At 47.1% G+C, this 11,467-nt stretch overlaps 1 protein-coding gene across 2 annotated transcripts in view; it reads right to left on the reverse strand.

The window, feature by feature from the left end:
• The window catches only part of Kremen1 (kringle containing transmembrane protein 1), a 66,871-nt gene extending 56,156 nt beyond the window's left edge, over positions 1–10,715 (reverse strand). For both annotated transcript variants that reach the window (XM_052198233.1, XM_052198232.1), the window contains exon 1: positions 10,513–10,715. In XM_052198233.1, coding sequence (XP_052054193.1) covers positions 10,513–10,603 — 91 coding nt within the window. In that variant the 5' untranslated portion in view covers positions 10,604–10,715. The remainder of the gene's footprint in view (positions 1–10,512) is intronic.
• Between the last annotated feature and the right edge of the window lie 752 nt (positions 10,716–11,467).

Genomic DNA, 11,467 nt, shown 5'->3' on the forward strand with positions numbered 1-11,467 from the left:
TACCTGATTGATGGTGTGAACCATTTAGTTATCTATGTAATATGTGAGGACCATGCTGTACTACTGCTTGAGGTATTTATGTATAAATAGCCTGTCCTAGCTTAACATTGGATTTCACACAAAAAAAGGTTTTCACATAAGGAAACAGTGAACATGACGTTTTCAAGCTCCGAATTCTGCTTTCTGATAGACAGTATCTCAGATTACTATTCAAAACAAAACAAAACCCCGAGAAAGTCAGAAGGTGAGCTGCCACAAGGCTGGACCAAGACAGACAGTGGTACACTCCTGTAAACAGGTCACAGGTTCCGGTGCACGGACACTGGATAGATCTGAGGTGCCAGTGAGCCTCTTAAACATTCTATCCTTTGTTTTGCTTTTGGGGACCTGGCTCAGACTATCCCACTGCTGTGATGTACTGTCCTCTCCGTATGGTCTGACTGCCACCATGTTAATCAGAGCAGCTGTGCTACCTGCTGGAGCCCCTCATGAGATCGGGATGCTGACATTCCTTCACAGAACTGCACGGAATGCCGCCCACTCTCCTTGGTTTGGGGGAAACACAGGCATATATAAGAGGAGAAAGGTTAACTGTACAGCTCTGAGAGGGGACAGTGGCTGGAATGCACTGCGCTGTAGCACAGCTCTTTTGGGGTCCCTGTACGCCTGTATAGATAAGCCCAATAAACTCCTCATTCTCCGAGCTGGGCTGACAAAGCTGTTCCTGGCGCCCTAGCTGGGAGAACAGGCATCCCTCGTGTCTCCCAAGGAAAAGCTACAGCAATGCATGTCAGGCAAGCAGTCCACCACAGTGGCTCACACATGTAATTCTGGAAGATGAGTCATGTGTTTAAGACGAGTGTAGGCTAGAGTGAGACCTTGACTCAAAAATAACTTGGTGAAGTGGTGTCCATCTGTAATCTCAGCACTGGGAAGACAGATCCGGAGCACAAGGTCTTCCTCGGCTACACGGTGAGTACAACACTTGCCATATGTGAGCCCCTACCTCAGAACTCCCCACACAAACTCCAACCAAACCACAGCAACCCCAATATCCCACGTCACCACTGCGCTTCAGCCCCACCTCTGGCCACAACCAGGATTTATTTCTCCTGTTAGGAACTGAACTCAAGCCCTGTGCTGCAAAGCATACATTCTACCAGTAGCCAGTCCCAGGAAGACCACACATGTATGGCTGGCGGTGTGTGTGTGTGTGTGTGTGTGTGTGTGTGTGTGTGAGTGAGGAGGGTGGACGGGGGGGGGGATCTGTTACACAATCAAGTACCCCAGGTTTTTGTTTTTGTTTTCTGGGTTTTGTTTTTTGTTATTACCTGTGGATCAGCCTTCTGACTGCCTAGCAATCACCTCTGAGAAGTCAAATACTTGCTAATTTAAGAAACCCTGCTAGACCAGTGCCTATCATCCCAATACTGAGGAGGCTGAGGCAGGAGGACTTAAAACAGTAAGTTAGCCTCTGATACATAGTGCCACATTGTTTCAAAACACAAATTAAGACCGAGGATATAGCTCCTTTGGTAAAGTGCTTGTCCAGCATAAATGAACATAAATTAGTAAGTGGATTCTACCTTCAGCATTACTAATAAACCAGGCCTGGTGATGCACACCTACAATCCCAGTATTCAGAAAGCAGAGGCAGGGGAATTATAGTTCAAGAACAGCTTAGGATACACAAAAGATCCTGTGTATAAATGAATAGGCAGACAGACAGACAGACAAAGTGGATGATAAGGTCATGCTGTGCCCTTTTGATTTTTAAGACAGTCTCACGTACTCAACTTTATGACCTCACTACACAGACAAGGAAGATCTGGAACATGTAATCTTCCTGCTTCTACCTCAAAAGTGATGGGATTCCAGGTGTGTGCCGCGGTGGCAATTTTACTTACTAGGTGCTGAGAATAAATCTAAAACTTTGTGTGTGTTAGGCCAACACTTTGCCCTGAGTGTGCTTTAAGCAGGAAACACCTGGTTCATATCTATACCTTGCCTCATGGTCACATGAGCAATCCTATGGCTCTTTTTTCTTTGCAGGTCTAGATCAGGACTTGACTCCTGATCTTAGGCAAGTGATCCGGCCATTGAATTACACCCCAGCCCTAGCAATCCTATTTTGTGCTATCTCAAGCTCTCAATAAGACGAAGAAGAAATTAAATAAACTAATAAACCCAGCATTCAGACAAGTCTTTTCTAAAAAGATTTATTTATTTACTATATGTGAGTACACTGTAGCTGTCTTCAGACAACCCAGAAAAGGGCATCAGATCTCATTAGGGATGGTTGTGAGCCACCATGTGGTTGCTGAGATTTGAACTCAGGCCCTTCAGAAGAGCAGTCAGTGCTCTTAACTGCTGAGCCATCTCTCCAGCCCCCCTTTTTAAAAAATATTTTAATATTTATTTGTTTATTTTATGTATATGAATACACTGTAGCTGTACAGATGGTTGTGAGCCATCATGTGGTTGCTGGGAATTGAACTCAGGATCTCTGCCCACTCTGGCCCACTTGCTCTGGCCCCAAGATTTATTGTTATATTTAAGTATACTGTAGTTGTCTTCAGACACACCAGAAGAGGGCGTCAGATCTCATTACGGATGGTTGAGAACCACCGTGTGGCTTCTGGGATTTGAACTCGGAACCTCTGGAAGAGCACTCAGTGCTCTTACCTGCTGAGCCATCTCTCCAGCCCCGACAAGTTTTATCAGCACTGCCTGTAACCTACTTTTAAAGTTCTCCACTAACGGAGTCCTGGAGGGTGTGGTCCTTGGTCCATGGAAGCCAGACTCTGGGCTTTTCAGCTGCCTTTGGTTGACATAGGATGGCCAAGTAATACCAGAGTTCCTGAGGCAGGAACTGATTGCCAGGTGGACAAGCGCTCTCTGGAGCACATCATCAAAGTAAACCCTCCAGCACAGTGACTGGCTTCTGTGATCTGGCACAGGGACAAACAAGACCTAGTGAAAGATGCTGCCATCAGCAGACATTTGATAAGCATTTGTTAACCGATCCCAACATGAAAGTCCAACTCAAGAGCCACGCTTCAGAAATGCTGGCCAGAGAGAAGGATTAGAGTTAAAGGAAGGACTCAGCCTAGCATGGACCCAGACCAGGCAGGATTCTTAGAAGAGCTGAAAGGCCGGCCCCACGCAGCAGTCCCTACACCAGGTGGAAGACCCATCAGTGCTGTCATCTGCAGATATGCAGAGCAGCAACACTGCGGGCAGAGTGTGGCCGAGACAGCGGCTCTGATTGTCCATGGGAGAAAGGCTCAGGCAGTGTTCCTGGGTCTTGGAGGAGAGCCCCGGGCTCATCAGAGGACAGCACAGTGTGCGTGATTACATCCGAATCTCAGATAAACACTAAGTAGGAACTAAGGGTGTAGCTCACGGGTAGGGTACCTGTCTCGCCTATGGCAGGGCCTGAATTCTACCCTCAGTATTAAGGAACACACACACACACACACACACACACACATAATTTTTCTTCCTACCCTAATCCAACTACTGAACAGTTTCTTAGAAGTTTTCCTAAACACTGAATGAGGAACATCAAAACTAAAAATTTGTTTTGTATTGACCTGGTCTCTAATTCAGTTGGGCCTCCTATACTTTATTTCACAATCCCGAGAGGAAGTAGAAAGCCAGGAAACCCTCACTCCATGAAGGTTTACAGAATGCTATGAACTGAAATGCTTATGGGACTTAGATGGAGACAATGAAAAATGTTCTGTTTTGCCAGATAGGGTCTCATGCAGCCTAGGCTATATGACGGACGATGGAGGCTGGCCTTAAACACCTGGTCCTGGTGCTTCTACACCGAGGGTGCTGGGATTATAGGTATGTGTTACCACACCAAACTTGTACTTCTTTTTGGTTTGTTTGTTTTTGTTGTTTGAGATGGGGTTTCTCTGTGTAATAGCTCTGATTGTCCTGGAACTCAATTTGTAAACCAAACTGGCCTCAAATTCAGAGATCCACCTGCCTCTGCTTCCTGAGTGCTGGGGTTATAGGTATGTGCCACCGTGCTCAGTGCGCTCAAGCTGCTTCTCTCTCTCTCTCTCTCTCCTCTCTCTCCTCTCTCTCCTCTCTCTCCTCTCTCTCCTCTCTCTCTCTCTCTCTCTCTCTCTCTCTCTCTCTCTCTCTCTCTCTCTCTCTCTCATGGTTTTGTAATATTCCAAGTCTTGCCTCAGTTTTTCTGAGTGTTAGGTATGTGTTGCCATTCCTAGGAAGAATCTACTTCTTGGCTGGACATGGTGGTGCACGCCTTTATTCCCAGTACTCAGGAGGCAGAGGCAGGTGGATCTCTGAGTTCGAGGGCAGACTGTTCTACAGACAGTAGATGTAAATGCTGTACATACTGTTCAGAACAGGTAAAACTGATGTTGATCTGCATTGCCCGCTCATAGGCCACATCGAGAAGTCACAATAAAGACACAATTAGGACAGGGGTTTCCCGCAGCACTATCTTCACAGATGGGTAATTCTTTGGTGTAGGGGACTGTCCTATACATCACAGAGTATTTAATAGCACCTCAGGTTTCTACTTGCTAGATAGCAATAGCATCCCCATGTGACAATTTAAAAAAAAAGCCTTCAAGCATTGCAAACTGTTCCCAGGGAGCAAAATTCTCTGTCTGCTGAAATCACTAGGCTAGAAGAAATGGACGACTGAAGAGAAAGTGTCATATCCACTAACCCGTGGTCATATAACAAAGACACTTCCGAGGGACATATTCTCGGCTCTACTGTGGCCCTCTACAATCATACAGGGAAGAAAAACCTAGTCACTCCAGCTAAGACAGTTAGAAAGCCTCAGCTGCCAGAGTGCTTAGGAGGAATCTGGGGCGAGCCCAGCCAATGACATCCTGCCTACATCACGGCAGGCGGGACGGCACCCAGCCTTTGAAGAGGCTCTTTTTAAGTTAACCTCCCTCCAACTGAACTTTTTCCAAATCTCTTCCTGCCATTTGGAAGTTGAGTGATTCTCAGCTGCAAAGGCCTGTGTGCGCGAGGTGCAGATGGCAGCAGTTAACCCTCGCCAGATGCTGCAGTCTCTAATTTGATTGAAAGGATATAATTAGACAACAGAAACACTTTAATGAAAGAGCAAAACATGGAGGGAGGGAAGGATTGAAGGTCCTTAACTGATGCCAAAACACCCACCAGTAATAGAGGCTTTGAGTCTGGGGCACAGCAAGGGGGAACCCCTGAAAAAGACAGTCCTCGCTTGCCCTGTTTATTTCCCCATAGACAGAGAAATGGGGATTTTATTATTGTAGATTTCCACTGTATTTTATGTGGGAACAAACTGATTAGAACCAGAAGATTCTTCGGAAGAACATCAAAGAAAAATAAATATGACTTCTGTGGTCATTATTAAAAATATTTTTACCAGCCCAGTAATTTTCTTTGAAGATGAATTTTTATGGATTGAACAGCAGCAAGTAATTTACATACTATGATGGGATTGGCTAGCAATCCTACTGTTCTAGAAGACAGCTGCTTGGCTGCCATGTTGGTACTTGGTTTGGGGATACCAGGAAAGCTGCAAACACCATAATGTATCAACTTTGAGGATAAAAAGTGAGCACGCACAGGATGCTCATACAGGCTGGCCGCCACCACCATTATGAATCATCTTTAAAAGTTGCCTATGCTGTCTCTACTCCTTCCTGGCTTTAAGACTGAGTGTGAGTAAGTATACTGTTCTGGTTCTAACCAAGAATCTAACCAAACTGAAAAAAATCCAGCCTTCAAAGTCTGCAGTTGCTAATGTGGTGTGACACTCGGGTTTTGGAATCGGCCACAGCCTCCTCAGCCCACTAGGAACAGGCCTCGCCCTTGTGGTAAATTGAACAATAAAAGTTTAATGCTCTGGTTATGTGCCAGGGATTAAACTGCGGCAGGAGAAGCTGGAAGCTGACCCTGGCAGGGAGAAGCCCCCAGGGGGCCTACTGCAGAAGTAAGAGGGACAGCGGCAGCCTTGCCTATAATGTGGCCTAAGGTGTTGTTTGGGAAGGAACTGCCCAGACCCAACCTCATTCTGCCTCAAACTGGTGCACGGGAGGTGCTTACTGAGAAAGGGGACAGAACAGAGAAAGAGTTCTTTGGAGGAAAAGACAAACTTCTGTCGGATGACATTCCTATAATGGCCCCCTCTCCTTTCTCTGTTCCAGCAGACAGTTATAAGAGGTCTGGGGAAAAGAAATTATATCTTGGAAGGAAGACTGAAGTCAAGAAAGGGCAAAAACCTGTTGGGCCGCAGTGCCCATCCACCCAAAGGGACACTTTTGGGATCTAGAGTAAGGGTCAAGGTCAAGGTCAAACAGAGCACGGAAGGAACCTCAGTCATCGCACCCTTGCAGAGGCTGCACACTGAGCTAACCGATGCCAAATGAAGATGGAGGCCAGAGAGAGAGTTCGCACCTCCAAACCGCTCAGCCCTGCTGCTAAGTTTATCCAGATATTTGTCCTTATTCAGGACATAAAACCTCAGACACAAGCTAGGACCCCAGCTTCCGGTCTGCCAAGCCTTTCCCATTAACTGTCCAGCAGTACAAACACAATGGGCTTATGTTTCAATGTTTCACTTTGTTTTGTTTTTTCAAAAATGGTTTAATTAAAAAAAAAATCAGCCATGCTAAGCACATTGTTGTTTTTTAGACACTTTAACAGGACAAGCTAAGCATGGAAGTAAAAACTAATAGCTTAGTAAAAACTAATGGTGACATTCTTTGCCCCAGTGGCTGTTTTTCCAGCTCTCAGGCCTGGTGCCACCTGCTGCCTGGGCTTTCCTCTGCAAAACAGAAGATCTCTCAACAGTTTGTTTCAAGTAACATCTGCAGGCTGAGTGAGCAAACTGTGGGTCAGCTCCAAGGAGGGAATTATTCCTTAAGTAGTGCACTGAACCGCGCTGAATCTCTATTAATGAACTAAATTTATGTATATAAGCTTTTCCTGGTCAGCTATATCTTTTTAGAAATCATGGGGAAATGTGCCATTTATCATTTTAACTAGCACTTTCTCCTCGCCTATCCAGTCTTGTTACACCGCACAGGCAGGCTGCTGACCTCAAACTAGTCTCTCATCTCTGCTTTCCAGTGGCTGGAGTACAACTTTATTATCACTGTGCCTGACTCCCATATATATCTAAAAGTTAATTCACAGTAAATGGTAAAAGGTCTGATCATTCAGTAAAATCGACCTACTTTGTTGCTTTTTTCAGATCAGTAACCACTTAAAAAGTCAGTTCTCCTGACCTGGAGCAGGGCTTGCATAAGTGCAGCTGTGAGCCAGTCAGGACCTGGAAACCAAATTCAGCCTGGGTTTTTAATTATAAAGAATTAAAAAGGACACGATATTGTGACATGTAAAACTGATATAAAGATTTAAATTTCAATTTTTTAATTTTTATTTTTATTAAAATACAACGATGAAGCCAGGTATGGTGATGTTGCTTCAGCCCTTGGTAGGCAGAGGCAGAGGCAGAGGCAGAGGCAGAGGCAGAGGCAGATCTCTGAATCTGAGGCCAACCCAGTAGTGAATAGCAACAGCCAGAGACACAGTGAGACTCTGTCTTAGGAAAAAACCCAAGCCCAAACCCTAACCAAAACCAGCAATGCCTATTCATCTTGTCTATGACTACTCTTGCCTACACGGTTGGAGGTGAGAAACTGCATCTGCTCCTGTCTATGGGCCACAAAGCCTAAAGCATTTACTGTTTGCCTTGGTCTAGAGCAGTGGTTCTCATTTTCAATCTGTGGGTCTCAAGCCCTTTGGGGAGTCAAATAACCCTTTCACAGGGGTTTCCTACAGCCATCAGAAAATGCAGATGTTCACATTATGATTCATAACAGTAGCAAAATTACAGTTGTGAAGTAGCAATGAAGTAATTTCATGGGGGGTGGGGGTTGTCACCACAACATGAGGAACTGTATTGAAAGTTGGAGCATTAGCAGTTGAGAACCACTAGTGTAGTGCCTCAGGTAGAGTACCAGGCTCAAAAACTCTAAACTAGGAGCCATCAAGATGACTCTAGAGTGAGAGGTGTTTGCATTAAGCTTGCTAATCTTAATGTAATCTCTGCGACCAACATGGTAGGTAGGGAGAACTGACTACTCGAAATACTCTGATCTCCACATTCACCCCATTAAACCCTTGTGGTCATGCTACCCCAATAAATACATTCTTTAAAATTTTAGATTCTAAACTAAAGATGGTATACTGCCTACTACCAAAAATTCCCAATATGGATACTATGAAGCTGTAACTTTGTTTTAATCATTTTGCTTTTGGTCCACCTATGCTAAACTCTGAGCATACTGATAGCTATATTGAGCACACAACTTGCATTGGTTAGTACTGAGCCTAAATGCAATACTTTCTTGCTTTGAGATTTATAAAGAGAAAGCCAGGCAATAATGGTGGGCCCCTTTAATCCTAGCGCTCAGGAGGCAAAGGCAGGCAGATCTCTGAGTTCGAGGCCAGCCTGGTCTAAAAAAGGGGAGTGATGGGGGACTTACTACATCTTAAACACTTAAATTATTCATCTATGGGGCAAAGAGAACGTACTATAGAGTATGCAGGCCTTGCAGGTAACCAAATTCAGGTATTATAACAACATATATTACTGACTAACAGGACAAATTCCAGATGAGACATCAGGGGAGGATGGTGAGGGGCAAGAAAAGGCTACCACTAACCTCTGTCATCTTTCTTATCAGCTGTGAAAGAAGAGAAAGCATGACAAAAGAATGGAGAGACTGGAGATCATTTGGGGTTGACTACACACTATAATTAGAATAACATTGAAGGGGAATGAGCTAACTGTTTTTATAAAGTCAGCATTCAAAAATGCAAACCACCAGTAATTTAAATATTACAAAGCTGTGCAGAATATAAGTATTGGAATAATTTTTTCCATCCACAAAATTTTAGAGAAAATTACAGTATCACAAAATATGAAATGGTAAGTTTGGCATATTCTCAGTCTACAGCATTTTTTTTTTTAATTGGAAAGGATTTAACAAACTAGTGGCTAGGTTCTTGACAGGATATGATGCTGAAAACCATGTGGTTTGTTTCTTAAACTGCTTCTGGAACCAGAGGGGAAACATTACAAAGGCACTGATGTTGCAGAATGCTAAGGAACCAGCCTGATGAGAATTTGAGTTACTTAGTAAACTGTTTCACAACAGCCATGAATTTGTCCTTACCCAAGACTCCTAAATAAAAGCATACTAACTTTACCCAAGAGCTGTTGCATCTGACCTCGCAAAGTAAAGGTGCCTGACAGATGCTACCTCCCACAAGCGTGGGCAGAGTAGGTTCACACTGCTTTCCAGAGCTATACAGCACCCTTTCCAGGAAGGAAAACCAGTCTAGTTCCACCCGTACCTCTCTCTCCATAGAGTACATTAAATTCTGAACACACAAATGACAAAGTGGAAGGGTTACTAGGTTACAGTCATGTTTACACGACCTGGCTCTAGGAACGTCCCTCCCTCCCTGCTCACATACTACAAACAGTAGAAATGAGAAAATTCTAGAAGTCCCATAGAAGTCAGCAATCACCTAGAAACCACTTCTACTCAGGTTTGGAGTGTTGGGAACTCCTTATTCTGCTGGCCCAAAGCCCAGCTTTGCCTTTTGCCGGATTCATCCTATAAGAAATTCAGCATTCGCAGGGTAAATCAGGTGTCTAGTCCTTAGTGAACTGGGAAACACTGTAAAAAGTATTATTAAATTGTTTACTGACTGTTTGTACATGATGGAACACTCTAAGCAAGTTGCCTACAGTGTACCATTTAATGTTCACCAGCACTGGCACGGGAGCGGGTTACCATTTCCCCCTTTTCATATGAAGTAACAGAGGTTCAAGCAGCTCAGAGTTTGCCTCAAAATCAACAGAAAACAAATCTCAGCCTTTCCCCTAAATCCAAGCAGGCAAGAAAACAAAGCAACTCTGAGTTTTCTTTTACCAGCAAAACCCTGTGTTAGCAACATCACAATCTGCAACTTAGGGTGGAGACCCCTGTGGCAGGTTCACCAATGCCCTATACTCAGCATTCAACAACCTGCAAAGAAACTGAACTGGGCCGGACAACACCCTCGTGCCTGTCCTTCCACTGAGAAAGGATTCTGCGGCAAGGAAGGGCGTGTGGGAACTAAGCTTCCATCCCAGCTTCCATCCTGGCCGAGGGCACCACCTCGGGCAAACCGCGCGGTGGACTCGGCCTGGAAAGCAGGACGCCAAACTCGGAGTAGTCTGCACTCCGTACGGGCGACCTTAGCCGTCACGCAAGTCTTCTCTCCCATAAGTAGTAAGCAGAGTCCGGGAAAGTTCGAAGCCGGCACGCGGGGCAGAGTCCTGGTAACGCGGGACAGGAGGGTCCACGCCGCGTGCCCGGACAGAAGCCCGAGCATCGGGTTCTCTGGGGTCCACGCGCACCAGAGAGCGCGTAGGGCTTGGTGGGGGGCCGGGGTCTCACTCACCGGGGCCGGGGCGGGGACCGGGCGCAGGCCGGGCCGCCAGAGTGAGCGCAGCGGCGGAGAGCAGCGCGAGGCGGGCAGCGGGCGGCGCCATGGGACGTCAGTGCGGGACCCCCGGGCGCGGCCCGGGGCAGAGGGGGCAGCACCGGGAGCCGGGGGCGGCCATGGGAGCAAGACGGCGCTCAGCGTCGCCCCGCCCCCGCCGCCTGGCCCGCCCCCGCCGCCTGGCCCGCCCCCCCCGCCGCCTGGCCCGCCCCCGCCCGCCCTCCTCAGTACCGCCCCGCCCTCCTCAGCACCGCCCCGCCCACCTCAGCGCTGCCCCGATTGCCAGCCGCCCGCGAGGCTCCAGAGCCAGACTGATTGCGCATGCGTGTTCTGCCCGCGGCCTGCCACTCACACGCGGGAGCCGGCCCCCTCCCCCCCACCCCCCCCCCCACCCCCCGGCCTCGCCCCGCCCCCACGGGCCTCGAGGTGAAGCCACCCGAGGTGTGGATCCGCAGCAGGTGAGGGCGGGACGGGCCCTGCCTCTGAGTCCCCACACTGAGGGTTGTCGGCGCTGACACGGGCCGGGCGCCCAGTGACTCCTGTTTCACCCTCACCTAGGTCGTGACCCACGCGCGAGTTCCACCACTGCGGTAGTAACCAAAGCAAACTCCCTTCCCTTGCTAGACTCGTCGTAGCGGTTAGCCAAAGCGTGTTTTGGAGTCCTCCTGGCCCGGTTCGTATCCCACTTGGTTACTCATAAGATCTGTACAAATTTGTAAAGTTTAAAGAAAACGGGGCTCCATTCTGTTAAGTGGTATGTCGACACCGTTTGTTCCACAGAGCGGTTGTATAGAGTGGGATAATGCACGGAAACCACGCACGCACAGTGAGGGCTCAGTAAATGTGGAGCTCTTTCTCTTTGTGGAGTCCTGCAGCTACCAAAGGGACAGTGAGCCCTGTACAGAATTCTATC

Source organism: Apodemus sylvaticus, chromosome 11 (assembly GCF_947179515.1).
Source record: "Apodemus sylvaticus chromosome 11, mApoSyl1.1, whole genome shotgun sequence".
Lineage (NCBI taxonomy): Eukaryota > Metazoa > Chordata > Mammalia > Rodentia > Muridae > Apodemus > Apodemus sylvaticus.